At 37.7% G+C, this 27,890-nt stretch overlaps 4 protein-coding genes across 4 annotated transcripts; 1 reads left to right on the top strand and 3 right to left on the bottom strand.

Moving 5' to 3' along the window:
* The first annotated feature begins 101 nt into the window (after positions 1-101).
* LOC133870394 (putative phospholipid-transporting ATPase 9) lies at positions 102-8,951 on the top strand. Its single transcript, XM_062307510.1, has 11 exons — positions 102-1,874; positions 2,625-3,976; positions 4,321-4,431; positions 4,508-4,784; positions 4,874-4,962; positions 5,058-5,166; positions 6,066-6,275; positions 6,394-6,519; positions 6,695-6,793; positions 7,157-7,348; positions 7,883-8,951. Exons 1-11 carry the CDS (start codon positions 1,479-1,481, stop codon positions 8,513-8,515), a joined length of 3,594 nt encoding a protein of 1,197 aa, XP_062163494.1. The 5' UTR covers positions 102-1,478; the 3' UTR covers positions 8,516-8,951.
* Positions 8,952-10,775: 1,824 nt separating this feature from the next.
* Positions 10,776-11,718, bottom strand: LOC133870385 (probable calcium-binding protein CML16). Its single transcript, XM_062307498.1, has one exon. It carries the CDS (start codon positions 11,579-11,581, stop codon positions 11,096-11,098), a length of 486 nt encoding a protein of 161 aa, XP_062163482.1. The 5' UTR covers positions 11,582-11,718; the 3' UTR covers positions 10,776-11,095.
* A 679-nt stretch (positions 11,719-12,397) lies between these two features.
* LOC133865547 (uncharacterized) lies at positions 12,398-13,334 on the bottom strand. Its single transcript, XM_062301998.1, has 2 exons — positions 12,599-13,334; positions 12,398-12,495 (listed from the first exon to the last, which is right to left on the bottom strand). Exons 1-2 carry the CDS (start codon positions 13,056-13,058, stop codon positions 12,398-12,400), a joined length of 558 nt encoding a protein of 185 aa, XP_062157982.1. The 5' UTR covers positions 13,059-13,334.
* A 1,484-nt stretch (positions 13,335-14,818) lies between these two features.
* Positions 14,819-23,951, bottom strand: LOC133870376 (proline-rich receptor-like protein kinase PERK9). Its single transcript, XM_062307488.1, has 9 exons — positions 23,687-23,951; positions 21,904-23,363; positions 18,420-18,830; positions 18,251-18,337; positions 17,426-17,496; positions 17,261-17,337; positions 16,371-16,518; positions 15,366-15,527; positions 14,819-15,268 (listed from the first exon to the last, which is right to left on the bottom strand). The coding sequence occupies exons 2-9, from the start codon at positions 23,090-23,092 to the stop codon at positions 15,089-15,091; spliced, it is 2,325 nt and encodes a 774-aa protein (XP_062163472.1). The 5' UTR covers positions 23,093-23,363; positions 23,687-23,951; the 3' UTR covers positions 14,819-15,088.
* Positions 23,952-27,890: the final 3,939 nt, after the last annotated feature.

The raw sequence follows: 27,890 nt of genomic DNA, 5'->3' as shown, positions 1-27,890 counted from the left end.
TGTGAGGAGGAAGCGCGGTGGCACATTTGCCTCAGCCTTTGCGTGACCGCTGACTCCTAATAGACGCTGTCGCGGTGGCACAATTTCCCCGCCACGACGCCGCAATTTCTGTTCGTTACCGTATCTGCCTTTTACAAGAATTTTAGTATTTTTCAAATTTAACTGTAATTCTAAATTTCTAATACAGGTATTTTTGATTTGTGAAGTTTTCCAGCTAAGGTTGTTTCTGTTTGTATGTAGTGTTCGTATTCTTTCTATTTTTGTCTTTTTTATACGCTCTACGAGGTTTCTTATAGAGAGAGAGAGAGAGAGGAATTTATTTCCCTTTGACAGAGAGAGAAGACCAGCACTATCGCCAAGTCTCCCATTGATGAGCTCCCGAGCTTTCCCGCGATATCAATAATCTATTTCGATCCCATTTGCTCGTCTAGATCTCGCCGTCTCCCTGTTGACAATCCTGGTCCAGAAGATTTCTCGATTTCCCCGCATTCCTAATTATTCCAGGAATTGTTTTTTTCTGGAAAAAGGAACAGCTGGAGGTTGAAAGTCCCACATATACACACGCACGCGCACAACCCAAAGAGGCCAAATGCGCGTGGACAAGTGGAGCTTCTCGAAGTCAAAATACGAGATCCGAACCAAGTCTCCGTTCAAAGCCTTGGGTTTGCGCCATCCTTCGCAGGAAAATTCAGCTATGCGCATATTCATACTAGGACGAGATTGTCTGGGCTATATTATGGGCTCGTGGTACGGTCTGTTGGATAATTGGCTGATTTTTAAGGCTGTTTGAGAGTCTTAATTTAATCATTGATATTTTTTTGGGGTTACTGGGTGTTGTTGTTCTGGGGCGGAGATTACAGGTTGTTGCTAAGGATTTGTTGGGTCGTAGCCTCGTAGGCATTACTTGTTTTGTTTAAATCCGTGTGGTTTCTCTCGTATTACTCAACCTTGCATTCCTTCATTTTTTTTTTCCTTTATTATTATTTTTTTCTCTCGAAGTTTTTATTTATTTATTTTCTTGTTGTCGCTTCTTTGTTTTTTTTTTTTGGTTTCATTTATTTATTATTATTATTATTATTTTCAAATACTGGGTTTGTAATAAGCTTCTGTTCTGGGGTTCTGCTTTTATAGATTGGTATTGCTTTTTATTTTTTATTTTTCCTCTTTCTGGGTGTTTGTGTTAAAAATTTTGTGAACTTTTGGGGGGTTAATAGAAACTGTGTATTTCTCAGAGAGGAAATACTTTTGTAGGAGGTGATTTAGTTCTTCTTGGTCAGTAGGTTTTGAAATTTTTAAGGGGTGTGGTTCTGGGTATTTGTTTTAGGCACTAATCCTTGAAGAAGCTGCATTTACTAGTTAGAGAATTTGGTTTGGAAGGAGCAAATTGTAGTTGCTTTGTTGGGGGCTTCTCGGTGTTTTTCTGATATTGGTATAGGGCTTAGTGAGAGCTTGCAGTTCTTGTTGTCGAGGGAATAAGAATGCCGGGTGGTGGAAAGAGAAGGCTGCGTTTAAGCAAGCTCTACTCATTCAGATGTGGGAAGACATCTATGAAGGATGATGACCATTCACAGATTGGGGGACCAGGGTTTTCCAGGGTCGTCTTTTGCAATGAACCGGATGGCTTTGGGGCCGGGATTCGTAATTATGGGGGCAATTATGTTAGGACTACCAAGTATACACTTACCACCTTCTTGCCTAAGTCATTGTTTGAGCAGTTTAGGAGGGTGGCTAATTTTTTCTTCTTGGTTACTGGCGTCTTGGCCTTCACTCCGCTCACTCCTTATACAGCTGTTAGTGCTATCATCCCTTTAATTATCGTTGTTGGAGCAACCATGGTGAAGGAGGGTATTGAAGATTGGCGGCGAAAGCAGCAGGTACCATTTTTTGCTTGTCCAGCTTGGTTATATTAATTGATCCTCATCTTATGGATTTAATTGTTTCCTGAGGTTTTCTATCTTTCTTGTTCAAATTACAATATGGTTTGAATAGAATTAAAACAAACCATACCAATTGAAGAGTGTCCAGCACCTCAAAGTACTGGTAGACGATTTTGTTTTTTGTCGTGTACTTTATTTTTTTAATATCTGAAAAATGTCTTGGAAATCTGTGAATCAATGAGCGTCCTAAGGCTCAAGGCATCAACGACTTTGATGAATGTTTTTGTGATGTTAGCAAAAAGATTTGTAACAAAAAGTATAGATCCTCTGTGAAATCTTCTTAACACGCTACAGAGAGGATATGGGCAACTTGAAGTCATCTGTTTAGATTCATGGCATATGACGTTTCTTTGGGTAGGTGATGTGTAATTTGACAAAAGTGTTTGGATCACATGATCTGTATAGGATGCTAATATTCTCTCCTGCATTGTTAATTTTGGCACCCTCAGCTCCAAACTCGAATTATTTCGAAAATGGAAAAAAAAAAAATATATATATATATATGTTTCTATTTACTTAGAATCACTAGATCATATCCAATTCTTCTCCTATCTGCACAATACTAATTATATGACGTCTATATTCTCTTGCTTGCGGTCAAAGATCTTTACTGACCAAAGTGATAACAATGTATACATTGTTTGTTCTTTCTGGCAAGCTGTTACATCTGGATTTTTAATTGTGCAGGATACTGTGGTGAACAATAGAAAGGTTAAAGTGCATCAACGTGATGGAGTTTTCGATTATACTGAATGGAAGAACCTGAGAGTGGGGGATATAGTAAAGGTGGAGAAGGACGAATTCTTTCCGGCGGATCTACTCTTGCTTTCATCCAGTTATGATGATGCAATCTGCTATGTTGAGACCATGAACCTTGATGGGGAGACAAATTTGAAATTGAAGCAAGCATTGGAGGTTACTTCAGACTTGCATGAGGATTCCAACTTCTGTGACTTTAAAGCTATTGTTAGATGCGAAGACCCCAATGCACATCTGTACTTTTTTGTTGGAAGTATGGAGTTTGAAGAGATGCAATATCCCCTGTCTGCTCAACAAGTTCTTCTCAGAGACTCTAAACTCCGAAATACAGAGTACATATATGGGGCTGTTATCTTCGCCGGTCATGACACAAAGGTTATGCAAAATTCTACTGATCCCCCTTCAAAGAGAAGCAAAATTGAGAAGAAGACGGACAGAATTATCTACTTCTTGTTCTGTGTTTTATTTCTGATGGCATTTGTTGGATCTGTTCTCTTTGGCATTGCAACTGAAGATGACTTAGAAAATGGGAGGTCAAAAAGGTGGTATCTTAGACCAGATGATTCTACAATTTTCTTTGACCCCAAAAGAGCACCAGTTGCTGCACTTTTTCACTTTCTGACAGCCCTAATGTTATATAATTACTTTATTCCAATCTCCTTATATGTGTCGATAGAAATTGTCAAAGTTCTTCAGACCATCTTCATCAATCAAGATATTAACATGTACTATGAAGAAGGTGACAAACCGGCATATGCCCGCACCTCAAATTTGAATGAGGAACTTGGCCAAGTTGACACGATACTTTCTGATAAGACTGGAACTTTGACCTGCAATTCAATGGAGTTCATCAAGTGTTCCGTGGCTGGGACAGCTTATGGTCGTGGTGTCACAGAGGTTGAGAGGGCTATGGAGGGAAGAAAAGGCTCGCCTGTGGGTAAGGAAAATGTAAATGGATTCAACAACATAAAGGATACTACAAATTCAAAGTCACCCATAAAAGGCTTCAATTTCAAAGATGAAAGGATCATGAATGGAAACTGGGTTAATGAGTCTCATGCAGATGTCATTCAGAAGTTTCTTCGTGTGTTGGCAATCTGTCATACTGCCATACCTGAAGTGGATGACGAAACGGGGAAGGTTTCATACGAAGCTGAATCTCCAGATGAAGCAGCATTTGTGATTGCAGCAAGAGAACTCGGTTTTGAATTCTTCATACGGACCCAGACAAGTATATCACTATATGAGTTGGATCCAGTGTCTGGCAACAGAGTTCAAAGGTATATCTCATTGCATTTCTTATAAAATGAGAGAATAGAATTAACATATATGCTGTACTCTTTGGCTGCCATTTGTAATGCCTATGGATTCACCTGAATACCCAGTTCACACGGCACTTTTATGATTTTGCACCCACTTCGCACTGGGCACATCCATTTTGGTATTGTCATTGTGATGTGCGTCTTGTGGTGGACACAGATCTCCAGGGAACGGGGTTAGATACTCCCCCTGCCCACTCTTTCTGTGGCTGCATACACACGTGCATGTGGGGTATTTGCTTTATGCTTGACTAATGCTTTAATCATAAAAGGCTATATCTTCAATGAATAATTTCCTTTTGCAGGTCGTATAAACTTCTGAATGTTTTAGAGTTTAACAGCTCAAGGAAGCGGATGTCCGTGATAGTAAGAAATGAAGAAGGACAAATACTAGTACTTTGTAAAGGTGCTGATAGGTAGGTGATCAGCTATCCTGAAACCTCAGATGTGTCATTATCTACTTCTTTCACCCTAACTCATTTTCCCATGCAGTGTCATGTTTGAAAATCTTGCCAAGAATGGTAGGGAGTTTGAAGAGGAGACCAGGGAGCATGTGAACGAGTATGCTGATGCAGGCCTGAGGACCTTGATACTTGCCTATCGTGAACTTGATGAAGAAGAATACAAAGAGTTCAATGCAAAATTCACTGAGGCAAAGAATTCAGTTAGTGCAGATCGGGAAACATTGATTGATGAAGTATCAGAGAAGATTGAGAGGGATCTAATTCTTCTTGGTGCAACTGCTGTTGAGGACAAACTCCAAAATGGGGTGGGTTGAAACTACTAATTACTAATCAATGTACCTGTTTAATTGATTATGGGGTTTGGAAATGACGTTTCTTCTATTGTGCTCTTCAGGTTCCTAATTGCATTGACAAGCTTGCCCAAGCGGGAATCAAGATTTGGGTTTTGACTGGAGATAAGATGGAGACTGCCATCAATATTGGGTATGATTTCTGGGTTTGAGTGTTCTGACTTTGAGGCGAGGCCTACTTCTCATACTATTTTTGAAGATATCTAACTTAAATATATAAATTTGCAGTTTTGCTTGTAGTTTGCTTAGACAAGGAATGAAGCAGATTGTAATCAATTTGGAGAGTCCCCAAATTCAAGCGTTGGAAAAGGCAGGAGATAAGGCTGCCATCACCGAGGTAAATTTGTATTTAAGTTTTTTATTCCTTTTCTTCAGATGAGAAAGTTTACTTTTTGAGAACAGAACTTATAGTTTTGGCAAGCAAGTTTCCTTTTACAATAGGGGAGCCTTATGAGATACTATGAGGTTAATGTGACTCTGGCTGACCAAATTCTGATGTGTTTAATGATTATGTAATGCCTGACTTATCAACCTAAATTATGTGATTGCTTCACTTTAATACCCACTGTATGAGAAATGCATATTAGCCTAATGAAACTCAGTGGTCTATACATATCATCTTTTGCCATTTATACCTTTTCAGTCTTTTAGTATATATGTTCAATTGTGGGCAATCATATCTACAAAAAAATCTTCTTTAGGCTTATCTTTATTTTGGTAGTGCCAATTACTAGCATTTTATTGGGTCACCACTAGTATTTTCTGGGCAGGATTTTCTTTATATTAGCTTCTTTTTTTTTTTTTTTTTTTTCAAAAGCTCCATTGACTCTGTCTCTTCTTCCCATTTCTGCATCTCCTCATGTATAAATAATAAATGGAGATGGTGCTGATGTGGCATTCTTTCTGGAGGTAGAAAGATTAATGTCTTAATCCTGATGGCTTATAACTGAATCTGTGTTAAATGAGAATTGTTCAAGTCTGCAAAAGGAGGAAGGAATAAAGGGTAATCTACCAGATAAGGAATGGAAAAGTATGCATCTCTACAGAAAACCATGCTTGTTCCCAGGACTTACTAACAGAGTGTATGTCCTTTGTGCTTAACATGGGGTCAACATATTTGGTGAAGCTCTAGGCTTCAGTTATAAATGCTGTGATCCTTGGTGGAATTAGAATCATGATATCTTATAAATTAATGTAGATATAATATTGATGGGAGAATTCTGATTCATTATTTAGGCATCGAAGGAAAGTGTTGTACGTCAGATAACTGAAGGGAAGGATCAGCTTACTTCATCAAGTGGGAGCTCTGAGGCATTTGCTTTGATCATTGACGGGAAATCGCTTGCTTATGCTTTAGAGGATGATATGAAGAACACATTTCTAGAACTTGCAACTGGTTGTGCATCTGTTATATGCTGCCGCTCATCACCAAAACAGAAGGCGCTGGTGGGTTTATATTTTATTCAGTGTCTTTAATATCTTCAATAACTTTTCTTCATCATCTTTTTTTTTTTTAAACATAACTAGCATTTGGAGTAATTTGATTTTCCTGCTGGAAAAAAAGGTTACAAGACTAGTAAAATCTGGAACGGGGAAAACGACGTTAGCGATTGGTGATGGTGCCAATGATGTGGGAATGCTTCAAGAAGCAGATATAGGAGTTGGAATTAGTGGTGTTGAAGGAATGCAGGTACTCAATAGATTGTTCTGCGTTTTTATGTTGAATCATGTAGAAAACCTTTGTTACTTAGAAAAAATATAATGTAGAAAACCTTTGGTTTTTTTATTTTTTTATTTATTTATTTATTTTTAATTGTGTTTCTCATTCCTTATACACTTTTCTTAATGCTTATTTTTTAATTCAGGCGGTCATGTCAAGTGATATTGCAATTGCACAGTTTCGATTTTTGGAGCGGTTGCTACTTGTGCACGGACATTGGTGCTACAGAAGGATCTCATCAATGGTAATCATTCTTATATGTGGATTTAAGCAGTCATTTTTTTAAAATATATATATTTAAAAGAATGAATTGAATTGAAGCACCATGAAAAAAAAAAAAAACTACATTGGGGCATGCCCCAGGCAACAGCAAGAATTACAATGGGGGAACCTCAAAGCACTTGCTAAAGCAAAAGAAGCAATGCAAGCTCAAGAACTATAGACATCCAAAGACAAGCCCCAATAACGGGATAATTGACTATTATCCTGGGGGATTTAGGCAAACTTGAGAATTCAAAATCTGGAAAAAGTTACTCATCTAAATTTTTTCACAAATGTAAAGCTTTGTATAAGGATCTAATTACTATGGTCATTCTTGTATTGGCAGATATGTTACTTCTTCTACAAGAATATCACATTTGGTTTCACTCTCTTCTTATATGAGGCGTATACATCATTCTCTGGGCAACCTGCATACAATGATTGGTTTTTGTCACTCTATAATGTTTTCTTCTCATCCATTCCGGTGGTTGCTATGGGAGTTTTTGACCAGGACGTTTCTGCAAGGTATTGCCTCAAGGTACGTCAACCGCCTAACACATGGATTCAATTATGTCTATTTTGATGGTTAATGATAATACAGTCTCAAGAATTATTATTATTATTATTATCTAGAATGAGATCAAAATGTTATACATGCATCATGCCTAGTCCTACCAATAGTCCACTAATTCCTTTTAAGGGCCCCAGGGTGGTGTTGAGTTTTTCACTTTTTGGATAAATAAGTATGGGGATTGGGGGCTCCAAGTTTTCATCACATTGAGAACACTTGGGGAATCCCATTCTGAAGCGCCATTGGCCAAACAGGCCATTGTGCTTTAAGAGTTGTTAGTAATTTCAAATGGTATGTACTGCTATATGGCCATTATTTGGGACTGTTAGATTACTCAGTGGAAGGCAGAAAATTAAATCTATTTTTAGAATGCCACTAGTGGCAAACAACCAACGCCTCCTTATTTATGACTGAAGTAACATATATTTAGCTATGACTTTTGACATATTTGTTTTCTTATTAAATGCTGATGTACTGATTATTCCTTGTTTTCCCTGGCAGTTTCCTCTATTATACCAAGAAGGGGTGCAAAATGTCCTTTTCAGCTGGCGCCGAATACTCAGCTGGATGTTAAACGGGTTTTGCAGTGCCATAATCATTTTCTTCGTCTGCACAAAATCGCTGGAGCTCCAGGCTTTCAATAATGACGGACAAACTGCCGGGAGGGATATTTTAGGGGCAACAATGTATACATGCATTGTTTGGGTTGTAAACTTGCAGATGGCACTCACTATAAGTTACTTCACCTTGGTGCAACATGTTGTCATCTGGGGTTCGATTGTTTTCTATTACATTTTCCTCTTGGCATATGGAGCCATGTCTTCTTCCTTTTCTACAACTGCTTACAAACTCTTCGTTCAGAACCTTGCCCCAGCCTCTTCTTATTGGCTTGTCACTCTTGTCGTGGTGATCTCAACCCTAATACCATACTTCTCGTACTCAGCAGTTCAGATGCGCTTCTTTCCTATGTACCATGAAATGATACAGTGGATAAGGCATAATGGCCAATCAAATGATCCCGAGTATTGTGATATGGTGCGGCAGAGCTCGTTACGAACAACTACTGTCGGCTCCACAGCGCGCTTGGCAGCAAGGACAAACCGCTTGAGAAATAAGAACAATAACAAAAGGTGATATTTGTGAATTTGTTCTTTGATGGTTAGCTGCCAAAAAATGCCGGTCGGAAATATCTGGCAGACCTTAGAAATTTGGCGGCCGGATATGACTCCATCTGATATGAGCTATTTATTGGTTCTACTTGGATCAGAGGTACGACACAGAGATTACCGTTGCAAGATGACTGTGTACAGTAGCATGACTCACCTGTAGCATATCTTAGGGAAAAAATTCCCCGAAATATTTGAAGTTTTTGCCTTTGCCCATATGAAGCCATGTATTTTGTATTTTTGTGTTAGTTAATGTCATACAGAAAGGAGTAAATTCAATGTAGGATTGGACATTGATGCTAGCTTATTACAATACGAGAATAGAGCCTACCCTGTTCTTCCTGTACTATTTCTTTTCAGCTCTTACAAAATACAGTTATATATATATGTTCCTTCTTTGTCCATGTTTGCTTTTTCCATGCTTTTGTTTCGAACACATTGAATCTAGTGTGATTTACATGTATAACTTACAGAGTTATCTGGTCAAGCTTTTCAATGATGTATTACCTGAATCAAATTAAGTGAAACTTCCATAAAAAATGAATAAAAATAAAGGGCTTTAGCTTGCATCCTGTCTACTGTCTAGTGTCTACCCCTAGAAAATGCATGTGGCCTTCTGATTAATATTGTTGAGGATGCATTTGAACATTTCTCTTGAAATATTTTTATTTCGGAAATGATCCCATTGTATATTAATCGCCTACGAGTGATCAGTTCACTAGATCGAACCTGTTCCTTACAATGGGTAAAGCCATGCTTATTTCATTTTCCAATATCTTTTTCTTCTTCCTAGTTTCTTCAACGTCTCTAGATTTCTTCTTCTCCATTCTTTGCGTTTCTTCTTTCATCTTTCTTTTTGTTAGGGTCATTATCTAGGATTTAGATCCCTTGAAATTTTTTGCTGCTTGAATTTCAAAGAATTCGAGCAAAGAATGAAAGAGGAGTGTGGATCCTGAGGTGTCTGAATAGGTGGGCTTTGGCTCCGCACCTTGGGAGCAGACTTATTTGGACACCCTGAAACTTGCACATATTTTCTCTAATTCTCTTAATCTTGTTCGAATTCAAACAAACAATTACAAGAAATTTCAGTCCCACTTTCCAAACAAAACTTTCACCTATGTAATATTTTGAAGGCTAAACGCATAGAGTAATACTATATACCACACATTTATCTCACATTTATCTTATTATGCTGATATGGTATGGTATAATTGCCATTATATATATATATTAACAATGATTGATCTAATGGCTACTACACCCTATCACATCAACATAGTAGGATAAATGTGTGGTATATAGTACTTTTCAAACGTTTAAAAAAATAAATTGGATTATTTGTTCAAATTTGGTGAATTTACACAAAATTTAATGAATTTGACTTAGGTGCTGAAAAAATCAATGCTTCAAAATTAATTTCACCCAGAGAGAGAGAGAGATTAAATTAGACCGTTTACAGCATTACTAGTAGACTCATTAAAATAGTGTTTTTTTTTTTTTTTTTAATCTATTTTGGTGAGCCAAATCACTAAAAACCACAACCAAATCACTAAAACCCACAAAACTCCCCAATAGCCTCACCAAAATGATGATTTTTGTTTGGTTCTACTAACTACTAAGAAGTGGAAATGGATGTTTGGTAAGTTTTGACCCAATAACACAAGAACAAAGGGTTCTTCGCATTTATGAAAACTCCTTTCAAGTTGTTAGTTTCACCCTAGTTTTACTAAACAGATCGATGAGGGGAATGTGCTTCATCAACAAGACAATTCTGGAGATATATGGTTATGCTTATTGCTTGCCTTTTGTCAGTTTTGTGCCTTATTTATATATGTACAGTACTATCTGTTGAGTGCTTTGATAGTTTGATGCATTAACAAATACTTTAGGTTGAAACGCTTGCGGTTAATTCAACGCATCTGATAATGATTCTAAAAGTGACATCAATTTTTTTTGATTTTTGAAATGACTCAAAGATAACGGACATGAATCTTTCTTTTAGTATTATTCCATATTCATGTACCTTTTTTTTTTTTTTTTTTTAATCCTATATATTAATTGGTTATCAACAAATATCATAAAAAAAAGGAAGGAGAAATCTTCAAATTACCACAAAAAAATAAAAAAATGAATTGAGTATTTTATTTACATTAAATGTCCACATGCAGCACCTTTGATATGCTAGAGATATATATGAGTCAGTGATTTTGATGTAATTAACAAAAAAATATTAGAATTAGTAACAAATTAAACTAACGATATTAATACAGAGAATATACAACTAATTGTGTTAATCAATGAGAGGGATTGAGGTTTCTTGGATTTGGTTCTTCTCGCACCATTTTTGTGCAGTACAGCTAGAGCCTAGAGCCTAGAGCCTAGAGCTATCTCCCCCTTCAATCACGTAATCACGTACACAAACAAAAACAGAAGACCGGGAAAAAAGAAAAGGTCAACAAAATAAGCAGGCCAAAGGGAATTTTCAAGGAAGGAATTTCCTGATCCGGCCGGGCCAAACCCTAAAGGTGCCTGGAGCCTACGCCTACGCCTACGCGACAGCGAGGCCAAGAAAATCGGAGGCGGACTTGGCCATGATGATGGAGAACTCGTTAAAGCTAATGACACCGTCGCCATTGGTGTCGGCCTCGCGCATCATCTCCGTGAGCTCGCGGTAGGTCAAAGGGTGACCCATTTTGGCCATGGATCCGGCGAGCTCGGCGGCGGTGATGTAGCCGTTTCCGTCGCGGTCGAAGGACCGGAAAACCTCCAGGAGCTGCTCCTGGTTGATGAGCACCTGCTCGCTCATGTCGGGCATGATGGCGCCGACGAGCTCGTCGAACTCCACGGTGCCGTTGCCGTTGGCGTCCATGTTGGCCAGCAGGACGTGAAGCTGGTCGCCGGAGGGCTTGAGGCCAAGGGAGCGGAGAAGGGCCGCCAGCTCCAGCTGCGTGAGGCTGCCGTCCGAATCCATGTCGAAGCGCATGAATATGTCCTTCAGCTGCTTCAGCTGCTCGGATTGGAGCGTGGCCATCATCACGAAAATGGGAGATCGAAGAAGAAAGATCGCAGACGGAGTAGTTTTTGTGGGTTTGGTTGGTTCTTGGTTTGTTTAGGACGTGGGGCTTGTGTTTTTCTTTTGTTTTAACGACGTTGGAATGGTTCAAACTGTACGTAGTACATCTGAAGCGCGTTGAGACAAAGTAAATATTATAACCCAATCAAATGGTGACAAAATCATCCTGTGAAGCTTCAACGAAGACAGTCAAGCTCATGGGAATATGGGATGCCATGTGTGAGCTAGTATTTTTTTTATTTAATTATTTCAATTGACTTGGATATTTGGATCGAATTCTTGGACTTCTCAATTATTGGTTGCATTCATGATCGATCAATTGATTTTTTATAGTTCAATCTTTTATGTATTTTATAATTGGGATAATCGCATTATTAGTTTTTGGGATTGACTTAAATTACGAATCGCTTTCTATTGTATAAAAAGTTCATTGAGGGTCCTTGTAGTAAACTATAATTACGAATCATTAATTCTTTGAACCAGTTTTTCGTCACTAAGCTGACATAATCTGTTAGTTTGCCACGTTATATCAATTGTGAGACAACCTCTAAATATCATATGTATTGCAATTCACTAACAGACTCTGTTAATTTGGTGGACGGAAAACGGGTTCAGAGAGTGATTTGTAATTATAGTTTACCACAAGGACCCTCCATGAACTTTTTAAACCACAGGAAGTGATTCGTAATTTAGGCAAACTCTAAAGACCAGTGGTGAGATTATCCTTCATAATTAGCAAGTGTTCAAAAATACCCAAATTATATGGGTCGGGCCGGGTCAAGCAGAGACGAGAGAAGAGACCAGGACGATTTCATCAATACCAGAATTTTCAGATCCTACTATATCATGTATTAATGGCTCTTTGGCATGGCTGTCTAAAGCAGATAGATCAAATACAGTTAGCAATTAATCTGTTGATCTGTTCATCTGAATGGCAGACAAACTAATTAATTAATATAAATTTCTGCTATGTATTACTGAAAGAGCCAATCATTTCAATTATTTGATACTCTGCATTAATATTGTGATCAAATTCACAACTTGAGAAGCTCCCTGATCCCTTCATACCCCAGAAGCTTCCAAATGCAAACTCCCCCTTCTGGGACAGCTCCTCTAACACCTTCTCAACTTCTTCCATACATGACCCACAACCATGGCGGCCTCCATCCATGGCCAACCTGCTGTCAACTTGAATGCTAAAAGACCCTAGGCCTACAAAATCATCTTTGTATTTACCCATCTGATCCCTTCCTCCGCCTGTTATCTTCTTATCTTCCTTTCTTTGTCGCAGCTTCTTCCTTGCATATTCTCTCGTCTTTCGCACCAGCTTGTAAGGAAGCTTGAGCAAGACGAAGATGACAATCTGTAGGATCAAGCATTGGCAGCAACAACATATGACAACACAGTCTGCGGCGAGCATGTTCATGTCCTCCTCCATGGCTGTGAAAGCTTGAAGAATTAATTAAGGAGTTGTTGATTGATAGATGGTGAAGAAAATGTTTTGAAGGCATAAGTTCCTTCTCCTATTGGGAGGTATTGGGAAGGGTGAAGCAACCATAATCATAGGTGGCAAACCTACGAAAACAATTATCAGTTGTCTTGCCCTCAAATTAAATATGAAGAGATCGAATATCATATGTCAAGGAAACATAAGCTGTCATACAATGATTATAACTTGAATTCTACTTTTCAGTACAAGCTTTCTTGGACAACTTCAAGCCTTTCCTAGCTTTGGGTATCATGGAGTTTTCTTTTTAAGGAATGTTATTTGTAGTATTAGTCTTTCGCTTAGCATTAAGATTTTTTACAATTTTAAATAAATTGTAGATTTTTAAATTATAGAATTTAAGCCGTTTTTAGGTATCGAAACGAATGAAAATTGTCACCTTTTAAAAAGGAGACATGCTATCGAGATAGCTAGAAATAATTTTTCTCTCAAAAAGTTTTTTTATTCACTTTTGCAGATCAAGACGCTTCTTCTTCATAAATTTAAAAGACAGTTTTTTGGTCAAAACTTTTTTACAACATAAAGAACAAAAACCGGATGAAAATATACTTAATTCTCAACTCTAACATGCCTCATTTTTAAAAGGTGGTATTTTTCAAGCATTTCGATGCTTAGAACCGGCCTAAATTTACAATTTCTTTAAAATGGTAGAGGATCCTTATCCTATTTTCAGAATAATTAAGGTATGAGTTCTCGATTATATTGCAAATTTTTCCTTTATTTTATTTTATTATTATTTTTTTTTTCACTTTTCTAGAGAAAAGCAAAGGATAAGATTGGAATACTAATATGGGGGCAAGTAGGTGAAAACATTTAATCCTTTTCTTCTTACTTTTTATTTTGGGATGAAAAAACATTTAATATATCATCGACATGATACACATACATGTTTTTGTATATTACACGTACATCTTCTTTTTTTTTTTTTTTTTTTTTTAAATTAACCATATTAGTTTTACAGATTCAATAATTGATTTAAAAAAGAAAAGTACAAGAAATATATAAGAGGTGGAAAAGATAAGATAATTTCTCATTCTTAAATCTAGGTTCTGGTATATGAAATATCTTTCTTTCCTCCTATCTTGCATAACGGTTTTTCTTGCTTTAACACGTACGTACGATTAGTTCTTGAGATATTTAAAGACGCAACGGCATCGTATCTTGCATGACAGCTGACAAGCCCAATATGTTCATATGCGAGGGAATTTAGAATTATCATCCCTCTCCCTGATTGTATAGCATGACATAAGCCACCATGAAACTAAAACCATACAGGTAACTGAAGACAGCTTTTGGTTGTCATAATCATCAAAACGTTGAGGTCTGCTGGCTGATAAACCCATCTGGCAAGTTCAAGTTGCTCAATCTAACTGCTTGCTTAAGAGATTACATCAAATTTAGTTGCTGAGGCATGTTTTTGTGTATGTCTTTCGTTTGAAAAGCTTCCACACGCAGTTCGATCACATGTTGATTATATATTTCCTAGTCTTGGTCATTCTTACATGTTACTCTTCCCTTTCTGCTTCTTTTTTCTTTTTTCTTTTTCTTTTTTGTTCTTTGTTGGGGCTTGAGGGATATTTACATGCTCTGTTATTCAGTATTCTTTTCCTCCATGAAAGTGAATACAAGAGAAGAGAAGAGAAGAATCTAACAGTCTCCCACCAGTTATATGACTCACTGAAAAAAATGGCTTTGGTGGAAACAAGATTCTTTTCATCTGCTAATTACACGAGCAAAATTGAAGTACAAAAGCACCAAAATTATATGTGAAGCTAAAATGGAACCTAGTTACAAGAATCAAGGGTTTAAATTTCGGTCTCTACAGCTGATAGATGGGTACGAAAGTGCATCTCAGCTGAGCCAAACTCCGCAATTAAACCTGCTTGAACAGGGCTCCGGCTTGGCTTGACAAACCCTCCTAGTTCAATTTTATCATTTCTCCAATATTTACCATGGCATTCTTAACTATCCAAGCTACTTTGCCTAAAAAAATCTGTACTATGATTTTGACCACCAAATGCCATTCTCCGAAACAATCTGATTTCTGCAGATTGTTGTGCGGAATCAAATATCTCGCTTTCCCCCACTCTCATTCCATTAGTTAGATCAGCAGCAGCTAAATTATCAAAGGCTCTAACAACCTGAGAAGTGAGAAGCATAAGAATGCCAAGAAAGATGATTTCCATGCATCTGTATCCGAACATCAGGAATGACATAAATAACATTAAATTCGATTACCTGTCCCATTCGTGGCCTCTTGGCAGATGAATGTCGCACACAAGCAGCGGCTATCTCAATCATACGCAACATTTCACTCTCAACAAAGTTCATTTCGAGCCTTGGATCGGCCAAATCTTTAAATTCCTTAGTATCAAGTGCATGACTTAGCAAAGGCCGGGCCTGAAAAATCAAGTGGGTTTTTGGTTAGGAGGGGTTGACTCTGGAAGATTACAATGTGGTTGAGTGCACAGGTTTTCTTTCCAAGTTTTCACATATGTTTGATACATTTAGTTCTTCTCACATTACTTTTATGCATGCATGTAAAAAAAATTCAATTAAATCACAAAATCTTCTGTGCAAAGAAATTCAAGTGTTCCTACCTAGATATGAAAAATAAGTCAAGGAGTAATTTAACTGGTTTGCAACTTTCTTCTAGAGTTAGATACGCAACTTGTCTTTCAAACTATTCCATGATTGCACACTGTCTGGGAATACAACGAACAAAGCTTCTTCAGAATTCAGGCTTTCTCTAGTTATTTCGCAAATATAAAATTTATACAAGCATTTTTTAATCAGAATTGTTTGTTAGAAGAAAATGTACATCATTGCTAGACTACCTACACTAAGGTCTAACGGGAGGTCAAGCGTCATGCTGTACACCCTAACCTCACTAGTGTTAAATTCTAAAATAAAAAAGATGAAAAAGTCCAAAAAAAGAATGATAATGGAAGTGGCCTAATAGTGCAGCCAGTCAAACAGACAAATATTCCTTCTGTCAACCTTTTTCTACCGAACAAAACTGAGTATTCATAACAGAATAAATGGTAAAAGCAGCAAAAAATTATATTAGATTCAAAGTCGAATCATGACATATTACTCAAAAGTGACAACTGCAGCCAAGAAGATTAGTTTAACGAATCATTGATGCCTTCCTAAATATTAGTTTAGCAATAACAAGTCAAGATACTTTTGTATCCAGCAGTGGAAGAAAACTTTTAACAAAATTGCATTTAACATATTTACCCATTCAACCAGACTCTCATCTCCCAAGGGTTGGGATGCATCCACAGGCTTCCTTCCAGTTATTAGCTCCAGAAGCACAACCCCAAACGAATATACATCAGATTTATCAGTCAATTTGCCACTTGATGCGTATTCAGGGGCCACATATCTGAAACCAACCAATAAACACGGTCAATACAAACTGGATCTGAAGAAAAAAAGTTTTCCTGAAGCAAATATACTTCAACTAGTATATACCCCCAGCCCTTGATTGACATATTGTGACATACCAGTAAGTTAGTCTCACATTAGGTGGGTTGATTGTAAAAGTGTTGCATAGGCGCTACGTCCTATATGATTCCTTACGAGGTAAGACTGAGCTTTATAAGTGATTTCAATAAGCTTCAATTGTAACTTTGACTAATCCTCTTGGAATAATAGCGCAAATATGGTTACTGCTTTTTTCAGGTCATGGCATATGTTGTTAGGGTAATCTAGTAACACCATGTGGCGCTAAGGCACTAGACAAGAACGTGACAGATTTGAATATGGGAGATTGTGACACTCCAAAAAATTAGTCCCATATTGAGTGGATTGATTGTGAATGTGTTGTATGGGTGCTAGTCTTGCATTGGTTTATTACTAGGTAAGACTGAACTTTATAAAAAATTTCAGGAAGAGAAATGCCCTCTGCACAACACGTGCACAACTGTAGACACATGGAGTGTGACTCATGTGGTGGAACCTATTCACATGGGTCCCACCTCATGTGTCTACAGTTGTGCAGGGATCACTCATCTTTCAGGGAGCTCAATTGTAATTTTGATTAGTCTTTTTGGCGTATAGTATAAATGTGACGAGCATTTTCCCTGAGTCGTGACACATGGACTAATAATAAATAGGTTGCTTACCCAAAAGTTCCGATGACACGGGTGGTTATATGTGTATATGCTTCTAGAGCTAATTTGGCAAGCCCAAAGTCTGAAACCTGTAAAGTGAAAAGTAGAATCTATAGGCTCCAAATCTACACAAAAAAGAGTAATTCTGATTGTAGCTTGAGAAAAACTCCTGCATACCCGAGCTTCAAAGTTGTTATCTAAAAGAATGTTCGATGACTTGATATCCCTATGAATAATGCGAGGATGGCCTGTTATATGCACAAGATTAAACAATGTAAATAACAAGTATTGACAATAAAATGGAATCTGATCAACAAAAACATTATTGCAGTAATCTAATGTGCTAAAACTTGGGTGCACTTGCCAAGGTAAGATCATATAGTTATTAAGTTTCAACTCTCATTACTAGTCAAGCCCACGTTCCATGTATGCTTCTAAGAAAATAATTTTCTAAAATGTCATGGTTGGTATTGAAATAGAAACTTTATCCCCAAAAGATCATTGTGACATCTAGAATTGAAAAATGATAACAGGAGATAACATGCCTTTTCCTGGTCAACCAATATTAGAGAAAAAGCAGTCATCATTTTTTAACAAACAACAAGAAGCCCACTAATCTTTTCATCCCCTACCTCCTTCAATGAGGTTGGATTATATTCAGGGTGAATATAAGTGTCTTTCCTCATTAAACAACTGCATATTAAGAGGATTAAATTAAGGTTTGACCAATAGGCCATTGTTTCAAGACATCATAGCCCAATCTTTTCCTGGGACTGTATCTGGAGAGGCTAAAATTAATAGATGTTGTTAATAGGACTAATATAATACTAAACAAGGTGAGTGGTATCGTTATATTTGAAAAGGTACTAGTGTGAAGGGAATCTGGTTACTATCGGTATGTTTAGTTGGGCGGCAACTGTTAAGGCCATTTATTTTGAGTTACGGATAGATAAGGACAAAACATGTTTGCTGGTTGTGTAGAAAATAAGTACAGATAATTACAGTCTTCATGGAGATAAGCTATTCCCCGAGCTGCACCAGCAGCAACCTTCACACGTGTTGCCCAGTCCAGAACCGGCCCACCTTCACCTACAAAATGTAAGGAGCAAAGCACAGGATCAGCAACCAATTATCACAAATTGGTACTCCAATAATTTTGCTATGGATTTACCATGAAGATGGAAATAAAGGGTATTGTTAGGGACGTAGTCGTAGATAAGCAGCCTTTGGTTCTCAGAAATGCAGTAGCCCTCTAAGGAAACCAAATGGCGGTGGTGTATGCGACTAATAATCTCAACTTCAGCTTTAAATTCTCGCTCACCCTGACCGCCACCAATTTTTAGCTGCTTTACTGCTACCTCTCTCCCATCCGGTAGGTATCCCTTATACACACAACCAAATCCACCTTCACCCAGAAGATTCTGATCTGAAAACCCGTTTGTGGCCTTGACTAGTTCTTCATACGTAAACCATGACCTTGAATTGCCTAATCCACCTGCTTCTGCTGGAGAATACACAGAATCGCTGCCAGAACCACTTTGCATAAGAGGAGCTGAAGAATGTGTCTTTGTAATGGATGAATCTGGACAAGTTACAAAAACTTAATTCATTTAATGCCCTCACATTCGCAATCATTTAATTTCAATTTTTTTTTTGAAAGAAACAACATGAATTAACTATCACCTAACTGATTATAGCTACCCAATAACTTTAAACTACAGTTTGACTTCTGTGTAAGGTTGAACCACTACTTCTGTCCTCCAACATTGGTCTTGGTGTCAATTTTGTCTCTCAATATTTAATCGTGTCAATTTAGTTCCTTTACTTACTAAATTATGTCACTGAAATTGTCCAAGCCATAAAGCTTCATTGGCATGGAAACTTATATCACATAATTTAGGTTATGTAAGAGGCAAGGTACGAAACTGCACCCATGTCCCTCTTCGTTTTCTTCCTTTTATCGCCCTTTTGGAGCTCCTTCACCTGAACTTGCTCTTTTCTTCCCAGTACTGTTTTTTTGACAACCCTCCACCAGCAGGTGCTCTGTTGTTATTGATCTTGTTACTTCCATCACCGTGTCAGATAAGCTGTCTGCCCTGCATTGACATTTCAGCTAAGTTATGTGATATGAGTTTCCATGTCAGCAAAACTGATGACGTGGACACTTTCCATAAGCCATGTCAGAAATTCCTGTCCTCCAGCTGCCAGTCACATTGACACAATTATGTCAATGGACTAAATTGACACACGTAAATGTTCATGGACGAAATCGACACAATAGCCAAAGTAGGAGGAAGAAAGTAGTTGGTTAACGATAAATATATAATAGATACAACCTACTGTAGTTGTATACATATAAAAATATCCAGATGAACTTCTTATTATCTCTTTGGGTCGAATACTTCATCCCCCTCTGGATTTTGTTGAAGATACACAAATCCTCCTCTTCTAAAAATTATTCAGACCATTCATACCTGGCATACACTGTAATCCAATTCATCATTCATGCAGACAAAAAATATTAATGACACTACTAAATAATGTCATACGCCTTAAATAACCTTATTTTCATTATTATAGAGTTCTTGTAAACCCTTTCTCTGGGGTGCGTTTTGTAAAGGTTTTTGAGGTGAGGTTTTTTTTTCTTTAATAGTAACAAGAAGTAATTGATATGATATAAAGTAAAAAGAAGTTTTGAACTTTTTGTAAGGAAAAATGAAAAAGGATGTTAAAAAGTAATTGATGTGACATAAAAAGTGAAAAATGTTGTTAAAAAGTGATTTGACGTGATATAAAAAGTGGAATGTTTTGAAGGTGACTTTGTTCGGGGAAAAATGAAAGTGTTTGCCAAACAAGCCCTATACAGTATACCCACCATGCAGATTATTTATTTATTTTTTTTCCTCAAATGAAGCATATTCTATTTTTTTTTATAAGGGTAGAATTGCCAATTTTCATTTTATGTTGACAAAATCATCTTGGGAAAAAGTTCAATTTCAAAAAATGCGAGGGAGTCCCCGTATTTTCACCTAAATCAAAGGAAGGTTAGAGTATTTTACCCTCTTTCTTTTCTCAAGGAAAGAGAGTGAGTAAAAAAAAGAAGAGAAAAACTTCACTTATAACCCCTAATCTTTCATCACTTTTGAAAAAAAGTACCCAAATTTTAAAAAGTGTCAATTTAGGGTATCCATTTTCAATTTTTTTCAATTTCAACTAGGGGTGGGCGTCGGGTAACTTGGTGTCGGAAACACCATTTCCGACTATCGACCGGAACTGTCGGTAAAGTCGGGTAATTCCATGAAGACTTATTTTCAAAAATATCGGATAAATCGGTAATTATCGGTCGGGTAAATCGGAAAACTCATAGTCAAGCAACTTCACTTGCAGTGCACCACCAGATCGGAACAACCGAACAACAGATCGAACTACTAAAAACAACAACCGAACAACTATGAAAACCAACCAAACAAATACAACCAACAACTATCCTATGAAAACAAAGAAAACAAAATGCGGAATGTCGATTCCCGAATCTTATCTTGAGAGTTTGGACGAGTTGAACACGGTGAACTCCTGGACTCCAGAACACGAGTGAGAGAGAGAGAAGGACAGGCGGATGGGCGGGGGCTGTGGGCGGTTGGGTGTCACGGCGTGGGGCGGGGAGGAAGTGATCCTAGGCTAGGGTTCAGGAGACGGTGTCGTGAGGGAGTGAAGTGTGAAGATTGAAGAAGTGTCTAAAGTGAAGTAGGGTTTTGAGAAAAAGTATTAAGGATGCATTTATATGTTTCCTTAAACAGCGTTGCTTGGCTCATAATATTTTTGCCTTTGTCGGGTTGGGTCGGGTCAGTTACCGTCAGAAAATGGATTCTACTGATTAACGACCGACACTAAATTCGAAAATATTTTTTATTCCGATTTTCGATTCCTTTTTTTTTTTCGGTAGGCAGTAGGCAGTTCGGTGGCGATCAGCGGATTTTCGGTAGTCAGTAATCGGATAATTTGCACACCCCTAATTTCAACCCTCCGTTAGAATTTTTTGTTAAACCCTATCAAAATTCCCAAAATACTCCTGTTTTTTAAGAAAAAATTATAAATTTTTTAAAGATTCAGGCATAGATATTTTTGCAAATTCCGTTAAATTCTTACCAATACCTAAAACAATTTTTCTTCCCAAAAATAATGGTGTATTTTGAGAATTTTGACAGAATTTAACGGAAAATTCTAATGAAATGTTGAAATTGAAAGATGGATACCCTAAATTGACACTTTTTAAAGTTTGGGTACATTTTTTCAAAAATGATGAAAAATCAGGAGTTATAAGTGAAGTTCTCCCCAAAAAAAATAATAAGCAAACAAACAATAAAACCAAAACTTCTCAGTATCTAACCAACTTATATCACTTAAATGATAAGACATTATGATGGTTGGATTTCAGTTCACATCACTGAAAGGGGATTAAGTTCGGGTACTAGTAAGCCATAATCCTACTCTGAGGAAGAAAGCACATCTAAGAAATCCCATAGAAACCAGTACTCCAAAATTGAATATCTAAAGTGTGAATATCCCTTAGAAGTATAACATGCTAAAAGTACCCAAGAGACAGGAAAATGAAAAAGACAGTCAGTTACATCTAAAGCGATATTTATAAAATTTACCTGATTTTGGGGAAGGGCATAGAGGGGATGGCATGACATAACCACCAAGTCCAGAACCTCTATCTTTTCGCTTCCTTATGCACCAGACAGCCATTCCAATGAGGCTAAGCACTATGATTCCCGTCACTGCACCAATAGCCACTAAGCCTGCAGTACCAATGCTCCCATTACCAGTGGAATTTGATCTTCCTGTTGCAGTAGGATTAGTATTGCTTGCAGCTGGACCATTTGATGGTGGGATTGGATTTTGATTAGGAGATGGGGGAGACAGGGATGGTGGAGAAACATGTGAGGGAGGAGGTGGTGCCAGTCGTATGGGTGATGGGGGCACTGACTTTGCAGGCGAGTTTGAAGGTGAAGGAGTTGGTTGAGAACCAGGTGGAGGAGTAAGACTAGGAGGTGGAGGTGCATTACTGGGAGGTACAGATGCTGGTGGAGGAGGTGAATTTGCAGGGGGGGTTGATGCTGGTGGTGGAGGTGGACTTTGAGATGGACCAGGTGCTGGTGGTGGGGGTGAATTTTTAGGTGGTGTAGATGATGCTGGTGGTGGTGAATTCTTGGGTGGCATAGTTGATGGTGGTGGTGGTGGTGGTGGTGAATCTTGAGGGGGCTTTGAAGGTGGGGGAGGTGAATTCGCTGGTGGTGTTGATGATGGAGGAGGAGGTGAGCTCACTGGTGGTTTAGATGGTGGTGTAAGAGGTGAACTTGCTGGGGGACTAGGTTTTAAAGGTGGCGGAGGTGAACTTTCTGGAGGGCTTGATGGTGGAGGTGGTGGAGAATTAGAGATGGATGGAGGAGGATCATTGGATGATGGAGGTGACGGTGATGTAGGAGGATCTGATAGAGGAGGAGGTGGTGATGTTGTAGGTGCCAATGGGGTTGAATTCTTAGAAGGGGGTGATGGAGGTGATGTTGGAGGAGCTGTTGGGACAACAGGAGGGGATGAAGTTGAAGGGCTAGCAGGGTCGGGTGGATTATCACTGGGCTGCGTTGATGGGGAAGTAGTAGTAGAAGGGGACGGAGGAGGAGAAGAAGAAGAGGTTTGTGGGGGTGGACTGGTGCTGGAGGGTGGTTGTGGTGGTGACGAAGTGGTGGAGGGTGGTGGAGAACTGGTGGAAGGTGACGTTGTGGTAGAAGCTGGTGGCACGGCCGAGGGTGATGAATCCGGAGATGGCACCGTGCTTGCCATCTATACAGTTTTAATCGAATCTGATGATGACAGTCTAGCTAAATATATCTCATATCAGAATCATTCATGAAACTTTCACAAAATCCTCTTAATTCTCATGCAGAAGCCAAACCAAGTGACCAATTTCCAATCTTACTCCAACCCCAAGTTTCAAAACTTAAAATTAAAGAAAATTTCCAAATCACCAAACTTTACCAACCAGACCCCAGAGGCCCCACACTGCACTCTCAGCACAAAAAGCCCCGTCCACAGCAAAACCCAAATGAACAACCTGGTTTTAAGAACAACCCGGGTTACAACCACCTTCAAGATTGTAAATCACTTCTAAATGCAAAACCCAGATGAGTTATTACTTCGAAAAGCAAAATCTCGATCGTCAAGGAGGGTATAAGCAAAAACCCAGATCAACAAACTCAAAAAGAAATCGACAATCTATCAAATTTTTATTAATCAACTAATCCCATCAACACCTAACGTTTATCTACAAATTCACAACATAGCAAAATCTTCGGTAAGCAAATGCAGCAACATCCATATCATTTAAAGTGTTTCTGAAGACGAAGAACAGAAATCCTACGTTCTCAAAAACCTTACCTATCTTTTCAGTCTTCTACAACTCTCTTATTTCTTCAGCTTTTGCATTCCCAACTGGATTGTCTTGAATTACAGTCAATCTTCATTCTTGAGACCTCTCCATCTCTCTCTCTCTCTCTCTCTCGCATTGGGAGCTCAACCCAGGGCCGGAATGTGGGGTCATAATTCAAGGATAGCGACTTCTCAAGGAACAGTACAATTCTTATTTCGCTAGTGGAGAGTTTCTAAAAAATCAACCTGCATCATTATCACCAACTTCAAAGGGTTCATAAGATAGCAGTCTGCTTTTTACTTTTTCGTTAAGGTCTAAAGGTCAAGATTTTACCATTTCAATATATTAGTAAATATTAAAGAGATTACGCAACGTAAACGCAAACCTTGTCAGTCTGTCAGCCCCGTCCAATTCTTTGAACTCTTGCTCTGGGCCCGTTTGGTACTAGTTGACATGATTGTCTTATGAGATGTGTTTGATATATTTTTTTTTTTGTAATTTTTATTTTTTATGAAGATGAATTTACACATCTCATAATAGGGAGGGAGATAAAAAAAAAAAAAAAATTGTAAGAGAATAAAACCAAACATTTTTTTTAGTTATAACAAAAACATGCTTAGAGCATGCAAAAAGTGTTTTATGTTGAAGATATATTCCAACTCAACCTATTGAAGGGTCAGCATTCATCCAAAGTGAAACATTCAGCTTTCTTGACTTTTTCTTGACTTTGGTGCCGTGGGGGCTGGGTAGCTGTTCTTGTTTGAATTAATATATTGAATTATGATTCTATCGAATTGTTTATCCGAATTTGAAAGAATTTAAGCAGGTAATTGTGAGAGATTACTTACAAGATTCATCTGATCAAATAAAAATTGGACTGTTCAATTATTTATCCGATCAATTGGGTCTCATAAGTAGTATCTCACAATTATCAACTAGAATTCTTTCAAATTCGAACAAATAAGTTGATAAAATATGCTCTCATATTCCCTGTTAGAATTCAAACTACAAATTGCTGATGAATATTATTATCCCTACCCTAAAATCACCAAGCCATGCCACGTCAAATTCCAAATAAACTCTGTGGTGTACTGGGACCAAGTTGTCCAATAATTGCAGGATCTAAGGGCAACCCGTGAAATCCAACTTGTTGCTTTTGAAATTCCTTTGAACCTCCAATACATCAATCCCACCATCAAATATTTATCCTTTTTACATTTCAAAGTTGAAAACCAATTACTTTCCCTTTTCAGCCTTTGTTTGTTTCTGTGTCTTTTTCTTTTTCTTTCTCATTTACCTTTTTCTTCCGGGGTGTCGGTGGAGCTAAAATCACTACTAAAATCAGCAACAGAGTTCCAACCACACTTTTCACAGCTCAACTCCAGTAGTCTCTCACTGTTTGTTGCTGAGGTGGACATCCATTGGTTCACAGTTCACTGCACGCCCCCGTTCACAGTGGAAGAATCTTGCGGCAGTGAGCCACACATCTTTGATATCTGCATAATATTTGTGCTGCCACACTTTTTTGTAGAGGTCTTTTTCTTGAATTTTCTTTTCTGTTTTCCCTCCGGCTCAGAACATGTAACGTAACACTTTTGTTTTTCCTGAGCAAATGATACACAAAACAAACAAAGGGAAAGGGAGAGGGAAAAAAAAACACACGAATAGGACAATGATCGATCATGGGGTGAAGATATGAGAGAATATATAGTACACCCACTTACATCAATAAAGGCAGCTGATCTAGCAAGGTTGTGTGAATGCCAATTAGCATTACGATGAACTTTACGAAATGACTAAACAAGTGAGAATGTCAATTGTCACTCGATTGGTAGGTCTTTGTTGAGAAAGACAAACAGTGGCGGATCTATTAAGAGGCAGTAAGGGCCATTGCCCCTGCTATTTATATATATATATATATATATATATATATATAAAAACTCGAGTCTTTGTTTGATTCAAGAGCTAAATATATATGTAAATGCCCCACATTTTTCATTAAATTGTTGAAACAAAGAGTAAAATCATGCTTCATTAGCCCCCTTCGTTTCTTTTTTTTCTTTCTTTTTTTAATTAATAATCTAAAACATAGAGTAAATAACAAAGACTCTAACTTTTTCTCTTCCAAAAAGAAAGGATTTTTTTTTTTTTTTTTTTCCTATTTTGTCTAGGAGGCTCACTACAAAGAAAAAAAATGTATTTAGAGGCATTTTTTAAACACCGCTAAGCGCCAAGTGTAGAAAAAAAGGTTGAGAACTTTTTCTTGGCGTTTTCATTGCACCTACAATATCTATGTCGGGAAGTTAATTTACTCGGCGCAAAGTTAAATGACAAGATATTTTTTAGAATTCTAAAAGACTGTAAGATACATTTTTTTTAATTTTTTTGACAATTTTGTTTCGCTAAAATCGCATGATGCAATTTTATACACTTGTGTTTTTATTTCTTAAAAATTTGTACTAGTGCCGACATATTACGTTGTTGATATATCAATTTTAACACATTTATGAACTTTTATAGATATACTTTTTGTTAAACACATTATGTAATAAATTACTTCATTTCTATTCTAAATTGCATTTATCATATTTTTAGTTTGGCTCCCACAGTAATAATTTTTTGACTCCGCCATTGAAGACGAATACCACAACTTGCAAATCACCCTCTAAAATGATATTGTTATGATCCTCTGTAAGTACCTGTCTAATGGCAAGTAATGCAGCCTTAGCCTCACCCATCGAAGAATCCCTTAGTGGTGTTTTTTTGTCCATGCAAAGAGAAAATTTTCAAATGAGTCTTGACAGGTACGTAGCAACTCCCAAAGAGAACGACTCGCAGATTGCCACGTCAAAGTTGATCTTAAGATAGTTTCATGGAGGAGGTGGCCATTTTTCAATCTTGAATCTCTTACTAAACATTGAGGTCCAAACCATAAGATGTTCTCTATGCAGTCTTTTTTCTTTTTTGCTTGCTCCACCAACAAGATTGAATTGGGGGGAGGCTCTCTGTGGATTACCTTGTTTCTCTGAAGCCACGTGAGGTTTGGAGCAATTGCTGCAAATAACATAAACAAGTGAGAATCTTTAAGATTGATATTAAGCAAATTATTAGGGAATAAAATCATTCTTATCTAATTCACAATGTCATATGTCCCAAAGTGACTTGAATGGAGCGGCCAAGGTGATTTCCTCCAGCGAACCTTGGAAAAGTGGCAACTTAGAAACAAATGTTTCATAGTTCCAATCTCTGAATGCATGGCCAAGCTCTTCTTCCTAAAGCTGTACCATTTCCCCCAATTTAGCTTTGACATGGAGGGTTTTCCATGCTATCTTCCAGACAAAAAGCTTAGTCTATCATGAATCTTTGTTTTCCACAACATATCCCAAGCTTTAGAGTTAAGAGGATAATTAGAGGGGGAACTGTTTATCTTCAGTAGAATTTTGAGAAACATGAGTAGTTATGATATTTGGCACCGAGTTTCATCAAAGAGGTGAGTAATCTTTCTTTCATCCCACGTTTTGAGGTTGTAGAGCTGAGGGTAAACTCCTTCCAATAGAGACGGCTTTAGATTTCTCAATTTTGGGTTCTAAGGATAATCCCATATTCTGATATTCTGGCCATGCATTGTTGATCTTGAAGCACCAACCTTTATTTAATAGAGATTTATTGAGTACGGATAGAGTCTCAGGATTTGGGAGTGAAATAAAATTCCTCTTCTTTTCATTTCTGAACCCCCACCATTTTTAATGTGATTGTGACTCTTGGCAGGACTTTCAAGGAGAACCCAGAACAGGAGCCAGTCACCGACCCTTTATTGGACAAAGTCGGACATTCATCAACCTAATAAATAACAAACGAATACAAGACAAGGACATAGAAAGCGACTAAATAGAAGACATTGACCAACAAAGTATGAAACTAACATATATTTGTTTAGCGTATAGAGAGGGCAACCTTTTGGTTAATCATAGGGGACAGGTCAATTTGTTTCATTCATGGAAGGAGCACCCACCACATTCCATATCAACAACTACCAACTGTAAAATCAAATAAATATCAGATATGGGCAAAGCCACTCGCTAGTTGCTTTAAAGGTGCTTCATCTTTCTAAATAATAACCATCCACATCAAATTACAACTGTAATAACATAACTGGCGTTACTACATGAGGAAAGCAGAGTCCTTACATAGCTACAAATGTGGGCCGAGGAA

The sequence above is a fragment of the Alnus glutinosa genome, chromosome 1 (assembly GCF_958979055.1).
Source record: "Alnus glutinosa chromosome 1, dhAlnGlut1.1, whole genome shotgun sequence".
NCBI lineage: Eukaryota > Viridiplantae > Streptophyta > Magnoliopsida > Fagales > Betulaceae > Alnus > Alnus glutinosa.
This window is presented reverse-complemented; position numbering and strand designations above follow the sequence as displayed.

Excerpts from the sequence above, each read along its gene's own strand:
- LOC133870394 (XM_062307510.1), top strand. The coding sequence starts at position 1,479 with ATGCCGGGTGGTGGAAAGAGAAGGCTGCGTTTAAGCAAGCTCTACTCA. Across the intron at positions 6,276-6,393 it reads CACCAAAACAGAAGGCGCTG|GTTACAAGACTAGTAAAATC; the intron begins GTGGGTTTATAT and ends CTGGAAAAAAAG. Across the intron at positions 7,349-7,882 it reads CTGCAAGGTATTGCCTCAAG|TTTCCTCTATTATACCAAGA; the intron begins GTACGTCAACCG and ends TTTCCCTGGCAG.
- LOC133870385 (XM_062307498.1), bottom strand. The coding sequence starts at position 11,581 with ATGATGGCCACGCTCCAATCCGAGCAGCTGAAGCAGCTGAAGGACATA.
- LOC133865547 (XM_062301998.1), bottom strand. The coding sequence starts at position 13,058 with ATGGAGGAGGACATGAACATGCTCGCCGCAGACTGTGTTGTCATATGT. Across the intron at positions 12,496-12,598 it reads TGAAATGATTGGCTCTTTCA|ACAGCCATGCCAAAGAGCCA; the intron begins GTAATACATAGC and ends TATCTGCTTTAG.
- LOC133870376 (XM_062307488.1), bottom strand. The coding sequence starts at position 23,092 with ATGGCAAGCACGGTGCCATCTCCGGATTCATCACCCTCGGCCGTGCCA. Across the intron at positions 18,338-18,419 it reads CCTTTATTTCCATCTTCATG|GTGAAGGTGGGCCGGTTCTG; the intron begins GTAAATCCATAG and ends TACATTTTGTAG. Across the intron at positions 17,338-17,425 it reads ATAACAACTTTGAAGCTCGG|GTTTCAGACTTTGGGCTTGC; the intron begins GTATGCAGGAGT and ends TTCACTTTACAG.